This window comes from Bombina bombina, chromosome 3 (assembly GCF_027579735.1).
Source record: "Bombina bombina isolate aBomBom1 chromosome 3, aBomBom1.pri, whole genome shotgun sequence".
In the NCBI taxonomy this organism is placed as follows: domain Eukaryota; kingdom Metazoa; phylum Chordata; class Amphibia; order Anura; family Bombinatoridae; genus Bombina; species Bombina bombina.
The window spans coordinates 646,598,146-646,620,731 of NC_069501.1; the positions used below are offsets into that span (position 1 = coordinate 646,598,146).

Below are 22,586 nucleotides of genomic sequence, written 5' to 3' on the forward strand. Positions count from 1 at the left end.
AGTCGTTAAAAACCCTATAGTGCTCAATACTCGTAATCTAGCTGAAAGTCTTATTTTATTTCAGACTTTTCCACAACCTTTTTTATATATACTTTTAACCATTGTCCACTATTGTGGAACTTTTATATGGTCTTATTGTATGTGCTGTGAATCACAGCCTTGAAGCCGTTGCAGCAATCCAACTATCCCTGTCACTGACAGTCTAATCAAACTACAAGCTGTTGGCAGCAGAACCTTTTTGGAACACACAAGGAAAAAGATGTCTGGATGACTTATAAGAGTCCAGGAGGCTTATGTAGTACTTTTCAAGTGCCCTGAATCTTGTAAGTACATTAAGTATTTGTGCAGATACGCATTTGAACTACTGATTGTGCACTATGGCGGCGCCTTCTTCTTCTTTTCTTTGATAATTCTAGAGGACCAGAAGATGTGGTTTGCATGCTTATTGGAGCATCTGAAGGTAGTTTCTAGACTATATTGATGTCACCCAAGATATCTATTACAAGGGGTTTTGCAGTGGGGGATGCTGGCAGGTTATAGGTGAAATATTTAGGTTGTACTATATTGCAGGATGTTGAGGTTTTGGGATTAATATGTTTATGTGGTTTTGAGGGAGAGTAATGCTAGGTTTGTGGGTGTTTATTTTAGTTTAGGTCTTGCTATAATGGAGGGTTAATGCTGGTGTAAGTATGATATTGGCTAGTATATTTAACCCCCCAAGTGCTTGAGCTTAGTACCAGGTGTTAATTTGTCATGGGATGTTACTCACAACTCTGAATTTTCCAACTCTAATACATTCTCAAATATATAAAAGGTGCATGCATATTCAAAGATTTCTATAGTGGTGGGATTAGTCCCAAGTAGGTTAGTTTTCAGATCGGAATAAACAGGAAGATTGGAATCTACCATATGAGGGGACATCTGTCTGTTTTATAGTAATGTTTTAGTTTTTTTTATGCTTGATAGCAAAAATAGCATAAACAATATTTATTAACATCAGAAATGTAATAATTGTTTGGGGGGTTGTTAAGCCTTTAGTAAGAGATTACTTAATTCAAAGGGGTAATATAGGTTTGAACATACTGAGCAACAGGAGAACTACATTTGCAAGTTACAGCTCTTATCTTTAGGACATGACTGTTATTTTTTAACATTAAACTTTCATGAGAGTAGAAATAAATCACCTACTTGTCATTGGTAAGAAGTGAGACAATTGGGGTCCTAAGACCAAGCAAAATGCTGATTAGAAACAATGTGGTGAAAGCTGCAAAAGAAAAAAATATTTAGTACAGAAACATATGCAATTTTATTTCAGTATGGAACTACATGTTAAACCTTTCATGTCTCTTGCTTACCAAGCAGAAATGAATCCATTTCTAACAAGATTCTTGTTGGACCAATAGTGTTAGGCAAAGATAGCCTTTTTAGACAAATGTTAACTTTCCCTTTATCACATGACACTGGATATATAATTTAATGTTTGAATATTGAAATATTAAACTTGTAATGCTGATTCTCAGGGCTTCAATGTAAAATTCAAATATTAGATTCATACATTCATACATACATTTGTTGGAATCAAATGGTAGAACAAATAGCAAGGAGAACATTTCTTTTACAATAGATGTGATTTGCACAAGTATATTCTATATCAGTAACTCGGCCTTTCTTAAAATAATTATAAAGTTAAATGAAGATACATTTTCACATGTAAGCTCAGATTATTTTTTTTTTTTGCTGAGCAAATGCATAAGAAGGTTACACTGACAAACGTGGCAAAAAAAAGTACACCCTGACTCTCTTAAGTATGGGCACTTCTAATTTAATATACAGGTATATTTCACTATTTTAAATCTCAAATCTATTTTGACACTGATTACATTTTTCAACAAAAAATACATTTACAAAAAAAAATCTATAAGTTTATAAAATCTATAACGGACATGAAAATGTTTAATTTTACGTAAATAATAATAAACAAAAAACTAACAAAAACTGTATTATACTTTTTCCTTTAATCTACTTCTGAAAATTGTGGGTTTTCCAATTGTGAAAACTGGGACTACACACTCCAGACTCCATAAACATAACACTGCTTAATATCTCTCCCTAACTGTTCTCACCAATGGTGGTGACATATGATATTGCTAAACATATCAAGTTTTGCATTAAGTGGAAAGTCTTTATTACTCCAGTAACTATTCTAGAATGTTTCCTCCAAATAGGTCAAACAGCTCATGAAAAAGAGCAAACAAGATGCCTATATATTGAAAATGTTCACACTATGTTAATTTATTGCAATACTTTAAAAAGTTATATGTATACTCAAAGCTAAACATTAATAAACTTACTGTTCTCCTAACTGTATGTGGCCTATCACTGGTACTTCATAAATTAAGATAAAAAACAGTGGTTTAAGGTTTCAAATGTACCATACCTGTTACAAGAAAACTGAGTTGTGCTACCTTCTTAGCTTTATCCGTCTCTCCAGCACCTAAATAGTTACCCAATTTAATGCTACATGCCATAGCAACTGAATAGCTGATCTGAAAAGCAATAGATAGATTGGATAAATTATTAATAGACTAACGCCTAGATTTAGAGTTTTGCGTTAGAAGGGGTGCGTTAGCTACGCGTGTTTTTCCCCCCCGCACCTTTTAAACAACGCTGGTATTTAGAGTTGTCTGAATGGCTGCGTTAGGCTCCAAAAAGGGAGCGTACAGGCATATTTACCGCCACTGCAACTCTCAATACCAGCGTTGCTTACGGACGCGGCCAGCTTCAAAAACGTGCTCATGCACGTTTCCCCCATAGGAAACAATGGGGCAGTTTGAGCTGAAAAAAAACCTAACACCTGCAAAAAAGCAGTGTTCAGCTCCTAACGCAGCCCCATTGTTTCCTATGGGGAAACACTTCCTATGGCTGCACCTAACACCCTAACATGAACCCCGAGTTTAAACACCCCTAACCTTACACTTATTAACCCCTAATCTGCCACCCCCGCTATCGCTGACCCCTGCATATTATTATTAACCCCTAATCTGCCGCTCTGTACATCGCCGCCACCTACATTATACCTATGTACCCCTAATCTGCTGCCCCTAACACCACCGACCCCTATATTATATTTAATAACCCCTAATCTGCCCCCCCCAATGTCGCCGCTACCTACCTACAATTATTAACCCCTAATCTGCCGACCGGACCTCGCCGCCACTATAATATATGTATTAACCCCTAAACCGCCTCACTCCCACCTCAAAAACCCTATAATAAATAGTATTAACCCCTAATCTGCCCTCCCTAACATCGCCGCCCCCTAACTTCAAGTATTAACCCCTAATATGCTGACCGCTACTATAATAGTGCAGTGTTAGGTTTAATTGTAACTTAGGTTAGGATTTATTTTACAGGTAATTTTGTAATTATTTTAACTAGGTAGCTATTAAATAGTTATTAACTATTTAATAGCTATTGTACCTAGTTAAAATAAATACAAAGTTGCCTGTAAAATAAATATAAATCCTAAAATAGCTACAATGTAATTATTCGTTATATTGTAGCTATATTAGGGTTTATTTTACAGGTAAGTATTTAGCTTTAAATAGGAATAATTTATTTAATAAGATTTATTTTATTTCGTTAGATTTAAATTATATTTAACTTGGAGGGTGTTAGTGTTAGGGTTAGAGTTGGCTTTAGGGGTTAATACATTTATTATAGTAGCGATGAGGTCCGGTCGGCAGATTAGGGGTTAATACTTGAAGTTAGAGGTCGGCGATGTTAGGGAGGGCAGATTAGGGGTTAATACTATTTATTATAGGATTTTTGAGGCGGTTTAGGGGTTAATACATTTATTATAGTGGCAGCGAGGTCCGGTCGGCGGATTAGGGGGTTAATAAGTGTAGGTAAGGTAGCGGCGACGTTGGGGGGGGGCAGATTAGGGGTTAATAAATATAATATAGGGGTCGGCGGTGTTAGGAGCAGCAGATTAGGGGTACATAGGGATAATGTAGGTTGCGGCGGTGTGCGGTCGGTAGATTAGGGGTTAAAAAATGTTATTATAGTGGCGGCTATGTGGGGGGGCCTCGGTTTAGGGGTACATAGCTAGTTTATGGGTAATAGTGTACTTTAGAGCACAGTAGTTAAGAGCTTTATGAACCGGCGTTAGCCTATAAAGCTCTTAATTCCTGACTTTTTTCTGCGGCTGGAGTCTTGTCGTTAGAGTTCTAACGCTCACTTCAGCCAAGACTCTAAATACCGGCGTTAGGAAGATCCCATTGAAAACATAGGATACGCAATTGACGTAAGGGGATCTGCAGTATGGAAAAGTTGCGGCTGGAAAGTGAGCGTTAGACCCTTCCCTGACTGACTCTAAATACCAGCGGGCGGCCAAAACCAGCGTTAGGACCCCCTAACGCTGGTTTGGATGGCTAGCGCAGAACTCTAAATCTAGGCGTAAGTATGCCCAATAGATAGATTTGAGGTCTACCTGTAGATTTCAAGCAGATCTGCAGATTGGTTAGTGATTTACTCATTTCACTGAAGCCAGTTATAATGATATGGTGCAAAGTTAAAAACAAATCTACAAAATTGTTTACACAATTATTTTATGCATTATGCCCTCAATTTGAGAACAAATTCTGATTTGGCCCAATGGCATGCTAGTGTAATGCTCATGGGATACTCCTCTATCAGACCAAACTCGGCCAGTAGTCTTGTTATCCCGGCGTTGAGCTGGAATGATAGGGAATATCCCAGAGCAGAGAAAGTTAGTAAGAAGAGGAAGGCAGCACTCTTCAACAGGCAGGACAGTCAACCAGCGGCAACAGCAGAGCAGTCCAAGGATGAACCACTAGAATGGTCAGACAGGCAGGTCTGGCAACAGTAAAGCAGTCCAAGGATAAACCACTAGAATGGTCAGGCAGGCAGGGTTTGGCAACAGTAAAGCAGTACAACAGTTTAAGGGATAAGACAGGTAGAGTAGTCAGACAAGCAGGTTCAGCAACAATAATCAATCCAGCAGTGTAAGGGTTAAGGCAGGTAGAGTAGTCAGACAGGCTGGTTCAGTAACAATAATCAATCCAGCAGTGTAAGGGTTAAGGCAGGTAGAGTAGTCAGGCAGGCAGGTTCAGCAACAATATTTAATCCAGCAGTTTAAGGGTTAAGGCAGGTAGAGTAGTCAGACAGGCAGGTTCAGCAACAATATTTAGGCACATAGAAAGAATGATCTGTCACACCCAGGAGCACACAAAGTATCACCTATACTTTTAAATAGGTGCAGATTTATGCCACTGAGCTCAGACCGGCATCTGGAGCGTGCATCGATGACGTCAGCGCCGCACGCATCTGGAGCTGACACTGCCCCTGGCAACGAGCAGGGAAGTAGACGCTGCAACCCTAGCAACTGCTAGAGAGGCGTGGCGTGACATAGCCCCCCCTCTCAATCGTTCCCTCCGGAACCCAGAGTCGGCCTCAAAGGATGAGCAGCATGGAATCTGGAGACCAGAGATGGAGCATGCACATCACGGGCAGGAACCCAGGAACGATCTGCTATGGAGTAACCCTTCCAATGTATCAGATACTGCAGTTGTCTGCGTTTGTATCTGGAGTCCAGAATCTTAGCTACTTCATATTTGGGGTAACCACGGACCATGAGCGGAGGAGGAGGAGCTTGGAGCCGGGTACATCTATTCTTGATGTAAGGTTTAAGTAGTGAGATGTGGAAGACTGGGTGTATGCGTAGGGTTTATAGCAAGGCCACTTTGTAGGCAACAGGAGACAGCCATTTCAGGACCTTGTAATGACCGATAAACCTAGGCCCCAATTTTTGACAGGGTTGACGTAGACGAATATGTCGAGTAGAGATCCAAACACGTTCACCACTGGAATGGCACGTACAGAAGCCCTATGATGATCAGCAAACTTCTTATATCTAGAGACAGCTGAACGCAGCTGAGAGCGAATACGTTGCTAATGAGTGGTGAGTTCAGTGGTGTGTCAGTCTGCGGCAGGGACACCAGTGGACTGAGCTGAAAGAGGGAAGACACGAGGTTGATACCCTGCTGTGGCTTGAAACGGAGAACATTGAAGAGTGCCATTGAGTGTTTCTTGCCAGCTCAACTAGGGGTAGCAATTCAGAGCAGTTGGTATGGCGAGCGCTGACAAACGCTCAAAGGTAGGCTTCACGATCCTGGTTAGCTCTCTCAGTTTGTTCATTGGTCTGAGGATGGTAGCTGGAAGACAAGGAAACAGTGGTTCTAATCAACTTATAAAAGTCTCTCCAGAAGGCAGAAATGAACTATGGACCTCTGTTGGAAACAATATTCACAGGAAGTCGTACCTATAGGTATTATACCGCAGAATAGATTTATTTTCAAAGATCTTTGAGACCATGAATAACTAAAATATTCTAACCAGGAAATAGCACCATTGTTTTCACAAGTATTATATATCACATATAGTAGCAGCGATAACCAGGAGATATCTAGGGAACCAGGAATACCCCTAATCCTAAGCCTGGAGATAACTCTCCTTACAGATAGCTACGTTTAGCATTTATATCCTCTTGATAGCATCCTCCTCAACATTGAGTGTTTTTAATTCACATATGTTTGTGTTTGTTTTGTGGAATCTTTTTTAATAATCCTAATAAAGGTTATATTTTAATTCCTACGGCACAGACCGTCCTCCCTTTTTTGCACTAGATGTTCTAAATCTAAAGCCACATCACTACGAGATGTGAGTGCTAATAAGTGTACACGCTTCAATCCCTGTATTGAATCAACCTCTCTTTTTTAGAATAAAAAAGTACACAGCACCTAACTCTAATATTATAGCAAGGTCAATTACCTGCCTCAATTATTATAGAGCATCTCAAGGATACCGGATAGTAGTGCTATTTAGTCTCTCTCTTTCTTTCGTAGGAAAAGAACAAGGCCCACCCGATCTGTCCAGGGTTGAGTCGATGAGCAGTCTCTAGGTAAGTCAGATTCTTGTGGTCGGTGAGAATCTGAATAGGATTGGTGGGGCCCTCTAACCAGTGACACCATTCAGTCAAGGCCATCTTAATGTCTAAGAGTTCATGATTACCCACATCGTAGGTCCTCTCAGCTTGAGTAAACCGTTTAGAGAAAAAGGCTACAGGGTGTGACTTGGAAGTCAAAGGGTCTCTTTGGGTAAGAACTGCTTCAGCCCCTATCTCTGAGGCATCAACCTCTAAAGTGAACTGTAGGTCAGAATCAGGATGGCGGAGCACAGGAGTTGAACAAAAAGCCTTTTTCAGACAAGAGAAGGCATTTATGGTCTCAGGAGGCCAATATTTACAGTCTTTGTTTCCTTTTGTCAATTCAGTAACAGGAGTGACTGTTTGAGAAACGTTCTTTATAAACTTGCGGTAATAATCGGAGAATCCCAAGAACCTCTGCAATTCCTTAAAAGAGGTAGGTTAAAGCTATTCTAGTACTGTGGTGAGTTTATCAGGATCCATGGCAAAACCTTCCTTCGAGATGACGTAACCAAGGAATTGGATCTGAACTTGATCAAACTCACACTTTTCTAGCTTGGCTACCAAAAAATTATCTTTGAGACGAAGAAGCACCTGTCTCACGTGCCTATGATGCTCCTCTAAAGTGGAAGAGAAAACAAGGATATCATCCAGATAAACGATGACAGTGTGATTGAGAAGGTCAAGGAAGACATCGTTGACAAATGCCTGGAAGACTGCAGGGGCATTACACAGCCCAAAGGGCATTACACAGTATTCATAATGCCCAGATCTTGTGTTAATGGTGGTCTTCCATTCATGGCCTGGAAAGATACAAATCAGATTGTATGCCCCATGTAAGTCCAATTTGGTAAAAAAGCAAGCATCCTGGAGTGATTCATACAGCTCGGTGATAAATGGTATGGGATAGCGATTCTTGATGGTTATGTTGTTCAAGGCCCTGTAGTCTATGCAGGGTCTGAGCACACCATCCTTCTTACTGACAAAAAAGAAGCCAGCCCCAGCAGGAGAGGAGAGAGAGCAAATGAAACCTTTAGATAGGTTCTCTTGGATGTACTCCTCCATGGATTTTGTTTCAGCCTTGGAGAGTGGATAAGTCCTCTCTTTAGGAAGTTGGGCTCTGGGAAAGAGGTCGATCTTGCAGTCATAAGGATGGTGGGGTGGCAGCACGTCGGCTGCTTTTTTCTCAAACACATCCACAAAGTCTAAGTATACTGAAGGAAGGTTTGAAGGAGTCTGTATACTGGCTATGGGAATACGGGGCAGAGGAATGACTTTAGCAAGGCAGGAGTGGAGACAGGAGGTACCCCAGGAAGCCAGTTGTTCCTCAGCCCAGTTGAACTGTGCATTGTGTACCTGAAGCCAAGGAAGACCAAGGATGACAGGCTGTGCTGGGGAATGAATGACCTCAAACTGCAGCTGTTCAGTGTCGAGGACTCCCACAGTCAGGGTCAGGGGTGCTGACTCAAAATGTATCACACCTGAACCAAGGGGGGTGCCATCCAGGGTAGTTATTTTGAGATAATGTCTTTTCTGCAGAAGAGGTAAACCAGCTTGAATCATAAAACGGTGATCCAAGAAGTTTCCAGCTGCCCCTGAATCAATGAAGGCTTGAGTGTGGACAGTATTCTGAAGGAAGGTAAGGGTAACAGGTACCAGAATCTGAGAGGAGTGAGCGGATTTATTTGAGACCATGCTTAGAGGTACCCCAGTGTTATCCCAAAGCATTGGCTTTTCCCGGCTGAATGTCACAGTCCTTTAGTTGGTGGGTGTTAGATCCACAATAAAAACATAATCTCAGTCTCCTTCTTCTCTGCCTTTCAGACTCTAAAGGTTTGAAGGAGGAGAGATCCATGGGTTCCTCTACTGAGGTAACTGGAGTAGCTGAAGGGGTAGTGGATGCTGCTGAAACTGGGCGAATAGGAGGACGAGAGAGAAGGACCCTCCTTGTTCTGTCTCTCTCAGCTTCCCTTTCCTGAAAGGTAGAGTCCAGATTGATACAAAGCGCTATAAAGTCATCCAGAGAAGAAGGACTATCTTTGATGCATTCATGGAGACTTCTCCTAAAGGCTGCCTTGAGAGCACTGCCATCCCAAGTGGTTTCAAGTGCCAAGGTGTGGAACTCGATGGCAAATTGTGCCACAGTTTTATTGCCCTGGCGGAGATCCAGGAGAGAATATTCCGCAGCAGAGGTACGGCCAGAAGTCCCAAACACAGAAGATAAAGCAGAAATGAACTCATCAGCATCATGCAGGAGTGTAGCGTTCTGTTCCAAAACGGGAAAGACCTAGGGTTGTGGCGGTTTAGGGATTAATAGGTTAGGGGGCTTATTGCTTTAGGGGGTGCTGGTGGTGGTTTAGGGATTAATAGGTTGACGGTGGTTAGGTCTTTAGGTTATGGCAGATTAGGGGTTAATAGTGTAGGTTGTGATTGGAGTGAGGGTACATAAGGGGTTAATAGTTAAGTTTAGCACTGCATTTATATATATTTATGTTTAAATAATATAAATTGTGATGTACATTGCATATTATTTTAAGTATTGTATATAATTTAAAATGTAGTTAATTTTGCTTGTTCATTTTATTTTCTTAAACATAAATATATCATTTAAATGAAATATTTATGTTTACAATAATAAAATGACCATGCAAAAATAACTACATTTTTAAATTAGAAACAATACTTAAAATAATATGCATTATACATAACGATGCATATAATTTTAACATTGTATATTAATGTAGCGACATAGCTTCAATAGCTATAATAGGGAGTTTTTTTTGTATACTTTATTATTCAGGTAGATTTCAGACATTATGTAGGCGTTCTCTGAGAGTTAGTCAGGCATTCCAGGGGGAGTATAGGGAAGATATGATGTAGGTATAGGCGGTATTAGGGAGTTAGCTATTCGCACTTGGGGGAGTATAGCTAAAGTATGACGTAGATGTAAGCGTTCTGTGGGAGTTAGCCAGGCCTTTCAAGGGTTGCAATCTGTACTTTGATTGTGATACATTGCCATGTTTGTCTCACCACCTTTTCAGTGACAAGACTTTTCAGTGTGAGGCAGGTAGTGTAGATGTAGTCACAGTTAGGTCACACAGGCATTATTTGAAGTGTTCCTACACAGAAATAGTGTTTGGTTTCAGTGAGTGCACTGTCTGTGCTGTGTAGAAACATTTCAAATATGCCCCCAAACTGCTGAAAGTGACGACAAGTGGTGATGTTGGCAGACTTTTGCAGAAGACACAATCCCTATTGTTTCTTAAGGGAGACAAATCGCCACTCAATGGCAGTTTATGTGTCCACCCCCTTTTTTCAAAATATCAGCAGAACAAAGGACTGCGAGGCCGACGAGGACAGAAAGGCAGTTTCTCGTTGGTTTGTCGATGCTTTGAATATCGGGGCCTTATTAAGAGGATGCACAGAGTAACATAGACAATAAAGATATTGAAGAAACTGGTGAAGCTGCAGAATATATTAGTGAATTTAGTGCAGTGATACATAGGAGAAAAATAAAAGAACTGCAGATAAATAGATTTGATCAAATCTGTCTTTTTATCTAGACTGCTGCATAAATATTGCTTGGTAAATAATTGAATACAATTATTGTGGAAAATAACTTATTTAAACATTTACATTTGAGACATAGAGATACCTCATGGAGAAAGATGCCAAGTTCCAACAGTACTGCTTGTGCTCCAAGTTCCACTAAGTTAATATGACCTACATCAAGAAAAAAGATAAATAAAAACTTTAAAACCCCCCCAAAAAAACACTTAAAGAACAAATAAATGGATGAATTGTATTAACCTGCTAAAAAGATTGCTATATCGTATATCCACCATTCAGTATACAGCATCAGCATGCTGGGAATTCCCAGAGACAGGAAAGAATTCCAGTCCGCCAAACAAATAAAAGACCAGCCTGAAGATAAAAATGTATATGAAAAAGATATGTGAGTTGCAAATATTGAAACTATGAGCATAAAAAGGTGTGTTACACATTCATTATTCCAGTATATAAACATTTCTCAATATTCATCCAATTCATGTATTTAACTTATAATTGTTTCTGGTCTTGAAATAGTGTGGCATTTTCTGAAAGAATCAGCTAAGGATATTGGTCCCTTTTCTAATTCCTGAAAATTCCCCTACTAAATACCTTATATATTTTTTGAGGTGTTTTCAGATTTGTAGCTCGTTTTAATTTGTTAGAATACAAATCAATAGCAAATTTATTGTATCAAGATTACACCCAATATGGGGACATTTAGACAGTGGGATTCCAATTAAAGGGACACTGAACCAAATTTTTTATTTTGTGATTCAGATAGAGCATGAAATTGTAAGTAACTTTCTAATTTACTCCTATTATCAAATTTTCTTTATTCTCTTGGTATCTTTATTTGAAATGCAAGAATGTAAGTTTAGATGCCGGCCCATTTTTGGTGAACAACCTGGGTTGTCCTTGCTGATTGGTGGATAAATGTATCCACCAATAAAAAAGTGTTGTCCAGAGTTCTGAATAAAGAAAAAAGCTTAGATGCCTTCTTTTTCAAATAAAGATAGCAAGAGAACGAAGAAAAATTGATAATAGGAGTCAATTAGAAAGTTGCTTAAAATTGCATGCTCTGTCTGAATCACAAAAGAAAAAATTTGGGTTCAGTGTCCCTTTAACTGTACTTTTTGATCACTTTTCTAAGGATTTCTGGACTTTTCTTATTCATCAGTATTGCCTCTAGAAATAAACCCTGATCGAAGTAAATGATTACATTGGTCTTAATCCGTTAATTTACACATGTGTAAATTTATTCATTAAACAAATGCTTTTTTATGTTCGGGGGCGCGATCCGATAAAGATCGTAGTTTGCGGCACAAGCGAGGGAACCCCCGCCGCCCGTAGATTCAGCTTGCAACTCGAGCTATCCTATATACGGGGCTGTCAGATGCTAAAGTGCCGTAAGTCTGATAAACCAGCGATGTCCAGAAATCTGCGTAAGTACAAATTTCTGGAGTCGCCAGTGACTTACGGCACTTTAGAAACTGCCGGCGCCTACAAAACCTGACTAAATTATTAAATCTCCCATACTGCCTAACACGCCTCCCAAATATAGCCCGACACGTCTAACCCTCTATCCGCTATACCCCCTCACTATCCTAACAATAAAAAATGTATTAACCCCTAAACCGCCGCTCCCGGACCCCGCCGCCACCTAATAAAGTAAATAACCCCTAAACCACCGCTCCCGGACCCCGCTGCCACCTACATTATCTATATTACCCCCTAATGTGAGCTCCTACCCCGCCACCACCTACATTAACTACCCCCTAATGTGAGCTCCTACCCCGCCGCCACCTACATTAACTACCCCCTAATGTGAGCCCCTTACACCGCCGCCAGCTATATTAAAATTATTAACCCCTAATCTAATCCCCCTACCCCGCCGCCAGCTATATTAAAATTATTAACTCCAAATTTAATCCCCCTACGCCGCCGCCAGCTATATTAAATTAATTAACCCCTAATCTAATCCCCCTATACCGCCGCCAGCTATATTAAATACATTAACCCCTAATCAACTCCCCCTATACCGCCGCCAGCTATATTAAATACATTAACCCCTAATCTAATCCCCCTATACCGCCGCCAGCTATATTAAATACATTAACCCCTAATCTAATCCCCCTACACCGCCGCCAGCTATATTAAATACATTAACCCCTAATCTAATCCCCCTATACCGCCGTCAGCTATATTAACTATATTAACTCTAATTATATTAGGGTTAATATAGTTAATATAGATATTATATTATATATATTAACTATATTAACCCTAATTATATTAGGGTTAATATAGTTAATATCGTTATTATATTATATATATATTAAGTATAATAACCCTATCTAACTCTAACATCCCTAACTAAATTCTTATTAAAATAAATCTAATTAATATTAATATTATTAATTAAAATATTCATATTTAAATCTAAATACTTACCTATAAAATAAACCCTAAGAGAGCTACAATGTAATTAATAATTACATTGTAGCTATTTTAGGGTTTATATTTATTTTACAGGTAACTTGGTATTTATTTTAACTAGGTACAATGGCTATTAAATAGTTAATAACTATTTAATAGCTACCTAGTTAAAATAATTACCAATTTACCTGTAAAATAAATCCTAACCTAAGTTACAAATACACCTACACTATCAATAAATTAAATAAGCTACAAATATCTAAACTAAAATACAATAAAATAAACTAAACTAAATTACAAAAACAAACACTAAATTACAAAAAATAAAAAAAGATTACAAGATTTTTAAGCTTATTACACCTATTCTAAGCCCCCTAATAAAATAATAAAGCCCCCCAAAATAAAAATATTTCCCTACCCTATTCTAAATTAAAAAAGTTAACAGCTCTATTACCTTACCAGGCCTTAAAAGGGCCTTTTGCGGGGCATGCCCCAATGAAATCAGCTCTTTTGCCTGTAAAAAAAAACACAATACCACCCCCCAACATTACAACCCACCACCCACATACCCCTACTCTTACCCAAACCCCCTTAAATAAACCTAACACTACCCCCCTGAAGATCTCCCAGATTCAAGTTCAATCCGATTGGCTGATTGGTATATTAGGGTTAATATAGTTAATATAGCTGGCGGCGGTGCAGGGGGATTAGATTAGGGGTTAATATATTTAATATAGCTGGTGGCGGTGTAGGGGGATTAGATTAGGGGTTAATGTATTTAATTTAGCTGGCGGCGGTATAGGGGGATTAGATTAGGGGTTAATGTATTTAATATAGCTGGCGGCGGTATAGGGGGATTAGATTAGGGGTTAATTAATTTAATATGGCTGGCGGCGGTATAGGGGGATTAAATTAGGGGTTAATGTTAATAATATAGCTGGCGGCGGTGTAGGGGGCTCACATTAGGGGGTAGGTAATGTAGATGGCGGCGGTGTAAGGGGCTCACATTAGGGGGTATGTAATGTAGCTGGCGACGGTGTAGGGGGATCACATTAGGGGGTTATACTTTTAATGTAGGTGGCGGCGGGTTCCGGGAGCGGCGGTTTAGGGGTGAAATACTTTATTAGGGATTACGGCGGGGGATCGCGGTTGACAGGTAGATAGACATTGCGCATGCGTTAGGTGTTAGGTTTTATTTGGCAGATCGCGGTTGACAGGTAGATAGACATTGCACATGCGTTAGGTGTTAGGTTTTATTTGGCAGGTAGTTTAGGGAGTTACGGGGCTCCAATAGACAGCGTAAGGCTTACTACTGCTGCAATTTGTGGCGAGGTGAAAATGGAGTAAGATTTCTCCATTTTCGCCACGTAAGTCCTTACGCTGTATATTGGATACCAAACTGCGCGGGTTTGGTATACCTGCCTGTGGGCCAAAAAACTATGGCCGAAGGCAGAAATATACGAGCGTAACTTCTAGGTTACGCCGTATATAGGATACCAAACCCGCGCAAAATTCGGATCGAGGCCCTGGGCTTTTCTTCTGCATTGGATGATAAATTTTTGCATGCTTTGTAAATGTTACAAATCTAATCAGCACTTTATGGTTGATATTATTTTAACATTAAAATAAACTTTAAACATGCTCAAACAATAAAAAAAAAACATACATAAGTTCAGCAAGGATATGAATAAACAGTTTTTTATGGCTCTGGTGCTTTTATGATTCAACTTTGGGAAGTGAGGGGTTAAAAATAAAAGAGAAAACACTTGCTATGTTAGTATTTTTAGACAAATTAAAATTGTCAGAAAACAGACATAAACAAATCCATAAAAAAACAAAGAGCTCCTGAATCAATGAAATAACCATTAAATACAGTATTCAGATTTCAAAATTCCTTTAAATTTCACTGCTCCTGTATCACGTGACGAACATCAGCAAATCACAGAATCATATACATATACATTGAAAACTCTTCCACATGATCAGGTGCTAGTGCCTCAGAAAGTGTGCATATGAAATATTGTGTTCACTTTGATGGACGTAAGTTGAAATGTTTTTAAAATGTCATGCTCTATAAGAATCATGAAAATTTAATTTTGAATTTAGTGACCCTTTAAATGTGGCCGAGGTGCCCTAAATGCTAATTTGCAGAGGGATTTGCAGTATTTTTAGTTGAAATATTTCTTTTTTATTAGAAGCAAAGGATTAAGGTTACAACATAACAATAATTTCACAGCTATCCAACAGACATTACAAAATGATGCAATATTCAGAATCCCTTTTGCCTAGAATAAGCACTAACATCCCTCTATATCCCATACATTAAAGTGTTACATAGAACTCCTCATATCTTACATCTTGTATCATTATATCATACATGTTCTTTGCAATTTTCCTCTGCTTTTTTTTTTTGCTTTTTTTTAAAAAACATATTGCAAAACTGAAATAACATTTTTGAACTAACATAAACAATTCTGTGGTACTATTAAATAACCCTCCACCCCTCTCTATCGTTATCAAGTCTCGTCGTTTTCTTAGAAGAGAATTGGGATGTGAACTAGAGTATTGATTCTCTAAAAGGGTAAGTTCTCTAGATATTCCTAGTATTTCGTTCAGCCTCACTCGACCTCCAACCGCCTTTCTACTCTGCCTTCTCCTGTATTATCCAGTAGAACCAAATTTTAATAAATTGGTCCCTGCTCCCCTGAATAGATGCGGCTAAGTCTGACATAGTATATAAATGCTCTATTTTATCTATCACTTCAGGCCAGACTGGAGCCCCTACCTTCCAAAGTCTGGCTATACAGATCCTAGCTGCAGGGCATACAATCTTAATGAACGTGTTAATTGCTTTATTGTATGGTTTGAGTCTGTAGTTTAGAAGAGCCTGCTCTACGGTCAGGATGATTGAGTCTCCCAGTACTCTGCCCAAAAGTCTCTGTAACTGTTCACAGGGTACTCCCACCACATGTGTATGTGTGTGTCCCTAGCCCCACATCCTCTGTAGAATTGTGTAGTACCCTCTAACGTCGTGAGTGTCTGTGGGGCCCATGGGTAACAGTATTTATGTATGGCAGAGGAAATCTGGAGGTAAAGGAACCATTATAACTTCAGAGGTTGGATACTATCTTGGACACAAGAGAACGTTTGTATTTGGTTTCCATCCAGAAAGTCAGCTACCCTATAGAGTCCTTTATTAAACAATTTCCCTATTTGTGAATGTAAGTCTGGGTGCAAGAGAAATTTAATTGGTTTGGTCCTAGAGTTTGCGTGAGCTAATTTCCCAGTAAATGATTTCCAAACCCTAATTGTCTCACTAGTGGTGAGAGCTTTATAGTTATGACTGTCAAATGTGTGGTCTAGTTCCCACAGTACATCTGCAAGAGAATCATAACCACCCAGGTCTGTCTCAAGTCTGGTCCATAAAATATTGAAGTCGTTCTTACTTAACAAAGAAGCCTGCGCCAGTCTAGCCGCATGATAGTAATCGGTTAAATTCGGGAGGCCTACTCCCCCCAATTGTCTGTGCCGGGATAGTATATGCGCGGCTATTCTTTCCCTTCTATCCCCTCTCAGGAAAGTGTTTAAAAAAACCTGTAATTACTGTAAGTCTGATCTAGATACCTTGATCGGAAGTGCCCTAAAGAGATATAAAATTCTTGGGAGGATGTTCATTTTAATCGCGGAAAGCCTACCATACCAGGAGAATTTGCAAGCTCTCCATTTTTTGTCTTTATTGATTGTTTTGTAGAGTGGGACATAGTTCAAATCATAGAGTTTGTGATATGAGTCTGATAATTTAATGCCAAAGTACGTAATTGACTTCGTGGCCCAGACAAATTCAAAGTTGGTCTCAATCAATTTTTTGGTAAGTGGCGGAAGATTTATAGATAATGCCTCACTCTTGTCTAAATTAATCTTATAGCCCGAAACAAATGAGAAGTTATGTATGGTTTGTTATAGGTTGGGCAAGGATATTAGGGGTCTAGTCAAAGTCAGGAGGACATCGCCCGTGAATAATGACAGTTTATATTCCGAGTCCCTAACTACCACTCCTGAAAATGTCTGAGTTATTACTAATACAAGCGGCAAGTGGCTCCATACATAGAGCAAACAGTATTGGTGATAAGGGACACCCCTGACGGGTGCCATTCAATACTTTTATAGTCTTAGATTGGAATCCTGCTGCCCTGATGACCGCTGTCGGGTTAGAGTATAGTCCCTTTATCTCCTTAATAAAGCCCCCCCCGAAAACCAATTCCATCAGAACTGTGTTCATATAGATTCAATCTATTCTGTCAAATGCCTTCTCCGCTTCCAAAGATAGGAGCAGAGAAGGCGTTTCTTTAAAATAATCTACCACAGATATAGTTTTCCTCATGTTATCTGGCACATCCTTATCTGAGATAAAGCCCAACTGGTCCGGATGGACCAGTTTTGGGGCTAGTTTCTTAAGCCTGTTAGCCCAAATTTTGGTGAGGATTTTAACATTCTGGTTTATCTGGGAATTTGGTCTATAGCTTTGGCATTTCTCTGGGTTCTTACCGGGCTTGGGGATCACCACAATCCTAACCCTCAACTCTTCATGTGGGATAGCATTGCCCTGCATAATGTCATTGCAAAATGAATTACAGTATTATTAAGGAGGAAACAGAGCCGCACCTTTGCTTGCATTGAAGGGCATTAAAGCATAAAATGTATCAAAATGTTATAAGTAATTTTGAGGCTGTGAATGAAACGATCATTTATGAACATTTCCAGATAACTAATGCTTACTGATCTTATTATGAAGGGCTATATAATTTACCTACTACACAAAATGATCACCCTGGGGGATGTAGATCAATTTTTTAGAGAGCTAGACCTAAGTAAGATTTCTAGTCAGACCTCGGAGGCTTTGTAAGACCCTATCACCCTTCAAGAAGTCTTTAATGCTATAAGTAGTTTGCCATGTAGTAAGGACATGGGTCCTGACAACTTTTTAAATCAATATTATAAAACCTTCAACTATCTCTTTGCACCTCATATTTTCTCCCTTTTTCATTTAATGACAATGCTAGTCATTTCCCCCCTCCCATGTTAGAAGCACTTATCTCTGTAGTACACAAACCCGGAACCCCCTACTAGTACTAGTAATTATCGTCCCATTTCACTTCTCATTTCAAACTTAAAAATCTATGCTAAAATATTAGCTATATGACTAAATGCAATTTTACTTCAAATATTACATACTGACAAGGCAGGGTTTGTTCCAACAACTTATTGAATATGCTAAACTTGCTAATATTAAAACAGTTCTTATATCCACTGACACAGAAAAGCTGCAGATCTCTATACGGTTCTCTGGTCAGATTTGGATTTGGAAAATTAAAGCAACATTGAAGCCAAAATTGGAATCCACATGGATGCATTTCAGTTTTAAAAAGAAGCATTTCTGTAATATAAATGTATTTACAAAAATGCTTCTAATGAAAGCTATAGCGGTTTCAAAAGTGTTTTAAGTAAGCACCGTGCACCAGCATTTTAAATACCCCCTCTGAGGAAGCGTATGAGAAACGCCGCGTCAGGGGTTTCAGTTTTAATTGCTCTCCTAAGTTGTATAATGAAGTTATAAAATTTAGTACAAGTTGATTAAGTCAAAAAACTTAGATGTCTATGGTTTAATTGGTATTAAGGTGACTTACGGTTAGCTTGCAGGCATAGTCTGTGTGGCTAACTTAACTAATACAGAGTTGTCTTATAGAAAAGCAGTATAGATAAATACAATTATAGACCAGAGATAATATGAATATAAAATTTATACCGTTGAAAAACCGCTATCAGACAAGACTGTAGAAGTGTCTTAAAGGTTGCAGCAGACAGTAATTAGAATACGGAAAGCTGAACATTGCTCAGAAGATATATGCCAAATGCATATCCAATAACAAATATATTTGTTTTTGCCACAACAGTAACAGCATTAGAGTTAAGAGGATTAACTTCTTGCAACTATACAGATCTTTAGTTAATATACAGCAAAACATATTAAGAAGTTCCTAAAGGTGATAAAATTACACTAGAAACATATTTACAAAGAAACACTTTGTTTCCGTTTCAAGGTGCAAATGTAATAATATATGTATTCAGTCAGATAACGCAACAAGCTATTTAATACTCACTGAAACCATATAAACATTTTAGCATACAAGATCCAAATACAAGGCTAGAATTTAATAAGCCTATAAAGGATCTATTACAATCAAAACAAAAACATTAGCATTACTGAAAGGAAACAATATCAAGCACTACAACAATCAAAACACCAGTATAATTATAGCTGTATATTCAATTTAAGAAACATTATACTATTGTCAGTTGCTGAAAATTTAATGAATTCCCTCTTTATGAGCTCAAGACTGTTCAAACACCCAGGTAAAAACCATATGTTATAGCAACATTGGAATAAATAAGAGTACAACAGCTCTCCAAATAGTAGTACAATTAAAGCTGTACACCTAAGTTGACAAACACTATAACAGTGTTTACTGCTGCAAATTTAAGAACTTCTTCTTTATCAGTCTGTGACTTTGACAATATTAAGTCACATTAAAGGATTACTTTCTGTTATAATTCTTAAGCTAAACAACTAACATATTAAAGTTAATAAACATTAATTAAAACCTACTGACCTATATTTTCTCCAAAACGAAGTTTCATAAAGTTCTAAAAGTTATATCTTTTATTCGCCGATGATGTCACGTTATCCTGCCCACTATTTTCAGCACTGAGTGTTCAAAATACTTAAACCAATAACTTTGTGTTTAAAGCGCCATTTTGAAACCTAGGTATTGTAAACGGATTGGTACAGAGCAAAGGATACCCACGGAGTGGGTTTGGAAAACAATTAAATTTGCAGACAAGATTTCTGATATACGGTAGAGATATGTTAATGAAATGCTATTGATAAAAAGCGTATTTGGGGTAGTTAGTTAGTAACAGGCATAGAAAATATTTACTTACAGTGGCCCTTTAAGTAATAAAACCACAGGTTACGTGAGCATTGTAGTAACCAAGTGTGCACAAACATCACACTAAAAATACAATTGAAATTAAGTTCATCAAAAGGCATTATTAACAAAAAGTAGCCACACGATAGATACTTTTAATCTTTAAGTCACCTTTCAATTGATATTAAGACCATAGATATAAGTACTCCATAGGAATTTTATATTCCTTTTTCAAGCCTAAAATCAAAATACAATATTTTTCATAACAAGCCAAAATAAGGCTATAATAACTTAGAAAAATAATTAAAAGGTCATTAGGCTGTGGATATTACTGTTAACAATTCCTATTATTTTAATCAACTACAGATTTAAACTTAAAACATATGGCAACTGAAGGAGATGTGTTTTTAAATTCCAGGTGAGGACAGCAAAACACCATAATAATACAGCTGTCTTTTTTTATACATCCTAATAAAAGTTATATTTTAGCACCAATTTATTCATTTTTTTTTTTTTACATTATAATATTACAGTGAAAAAAAGCATAACCCTTTCCAACATAATTCACATACCAGTGACTTATGTTATCTAAGTATTAATTTGCATTTTATGCTTAAGCACTGCTCCTATAAGTTACCCATTTATTTGTAAACAACAAGACAAGGTACTTTAGGAGAAAATAAGTCCCCAAGTAAAGAAACAAGAATAATTAATTTGTGTTTTTGCTCCTAATCTTTTGATTTTAAATACAGCACTTGCTCAGAATCCCTAACGTGCCTGTACCATCTGGTAATTATTTAATTTGTTATTTGCTGACATGATACAAACCCCACTGGCACTCTGTGCAGCTATGGTATTTAAAATGCTGGTGCACTGGGGATATCTAGCTATGCTTTGCATGCACATGCAGAGAAAAAAAATGTTAACACTAAAACAGTGATTACTTTTACTAGAAGCACTTTTGCCAATACATGTATATCGAAAAGCTTAACTATATGTAATGGGACAAGGCAGGGCTGTCCACTATCTTCAATACTCTTTATACTCAATATGGAGGCTCTGGCCTCAGGTATTAGAAACAATCCCCTGATATCAGGTGTTACTGTAGACCTTAATGAATATTACGTTTTGCTTAAGGCAGACAATGTACTGCTTTCCTTAACTTCGCCTACATCCTCGATTTGATATTAGAAGAATTCAGAACATTTGGACATCATTCCACATTTTTTGTAAATAACCAAAAAAAGCCCAGAAATATTAAACATATATCTTCATCTAGGTGAATTCAAATATTTTAAATCAATTAGCTCTTAAAATGTCCATCTAAAAGCACTCAGATATTTGAGCATAGCTCTATCCACTGGCATCAATCATTATTTGACCTTAATTTTAGATCATCTTAAACCACATAGCAGAGAGACCTGGTCTTGTGGAGGGACCGACCTCTTTTCTTCTGGGGCAGAATTAACCACGGCATGAGAATGAGGGTCCCATTAGAGCCTATGGAAGTGAGCTCTCACAAGCGCAATGCTTTTGTGCAATGCACACACGAGGTATGCAAAGCACTGGTATAACTAAGTTGAGTGCAAATATCGCTTTAGCGGTAAACAATATTTTTCATTCAACTTGTAATCTGGCCCTATACTGTAAAATATACATTATACAACCATACTGTTTTACTTTCATATTAATAACATGGATGAAAAGAAATATACATCATAAAGAGATTTTTGTATAAAGTATTTATAAATCTTTTCTTTGTGGCATTCAATCTTGTCATATTGCATCATATGACATGGGCCTGATGATCCCACAAAATTCTTTGAGTTTTTTTTATTGAGAATTAAATTGTGATTTAGGTCTTTCTCGTTCACATCCAGAACTCTCAATAGTGAGCTAAAAAAGCTAAAGCTAAAATCTGCTTTTATAAAATAGTTTGAGGAACCTTGTAGAGCTTTAGATTGTCAGGCACTAAATGTGGTCAATAAACACTTTACTTATAGTCCCGTAGGACTATATTTTGGTAAGATGCAACTTTGCAATTCCTATTAAACTGTCCCATTCAAATCACAAAAATCACATAAAATATATATTACAGCTTCTAAAACAAGTTACATAGAAAATATTATTTGTAACGTTATATTACTAAAAGGTATGGTGAAACATTTTACCTGCTCATAAAATTGTTTTATGAAAATGTTTAATCTCATAACAATGAGTTTTGAAAAATTCACATATGAGAACATTTGCCTACATAGCAAGAAAAAGGTAATTATTTTATTTAACAATATAAGTCTCTTGACTTCCCATATACTATGCACTGAAGAAATCATTACTACACACTGCATATTTCTCACATATCTTCTGAAATTTCTTAAAGTTACTTATTATGGATAGTTTTAGTGAGAATTTCAATAAATAATTGAAGTTACTGTAACAGCGGTGGCAAGATACATGTTTTATATATTACTAAAAGTAATAAGTATTACATACCTGGCCATGTGTCCACATGTAACTTTTTCAGATGGATGAAGAGGAAAAGTAAGATCAACTCAGATGTGTAAGTGATAGTTAAAGCCACTGAAGCTCCTCTAAATTAAGAGATA

The 22,586-nt window shown here is 37.9% G+C and overlaps 1 protein-coding gene across 3 annotated transcripts in view; it reads right to left on the bottom strand.

Moving 5' to 3' along the window:
* LOC128653833 (multidrug and toxin extrusion protein 1-like) overlaps window positions 1-22,586 on the bottom strand; it is a 363,968-nt gene that overhangs the window by 99,849 nt on the left and 241,533 nt on the right. For all 3 annotated transcript variants that reach the window (XM_053707365.1, XM_053707364.1, XM_053707368.1), the window contains 5 exons: window positions 22,474-22,571; window positions 10,817-10,930; window positions 10,662-10,729; window positions 2,438-2,546; window positions 1,189-1,264 (listed from right to left, as the gene is read on the bottom strand). In XM_053707365.1, coding sequence (XP_053563340.1) covers window positions 1,189-1,264; window positions 2,438-2,546; window positions 10,662-10,729; window positions 10,817-10,930; window positions 22,474-22,571 — 465 coding nt within the window. The remainder of the gene's footprint in view (window positions 1-1,188; window positions 1,265-2,437; window positions 2,547-10,661; window positions 10,730-10,816; window positions 10,931-22,473; window positions 22,572-22,586) is intronic.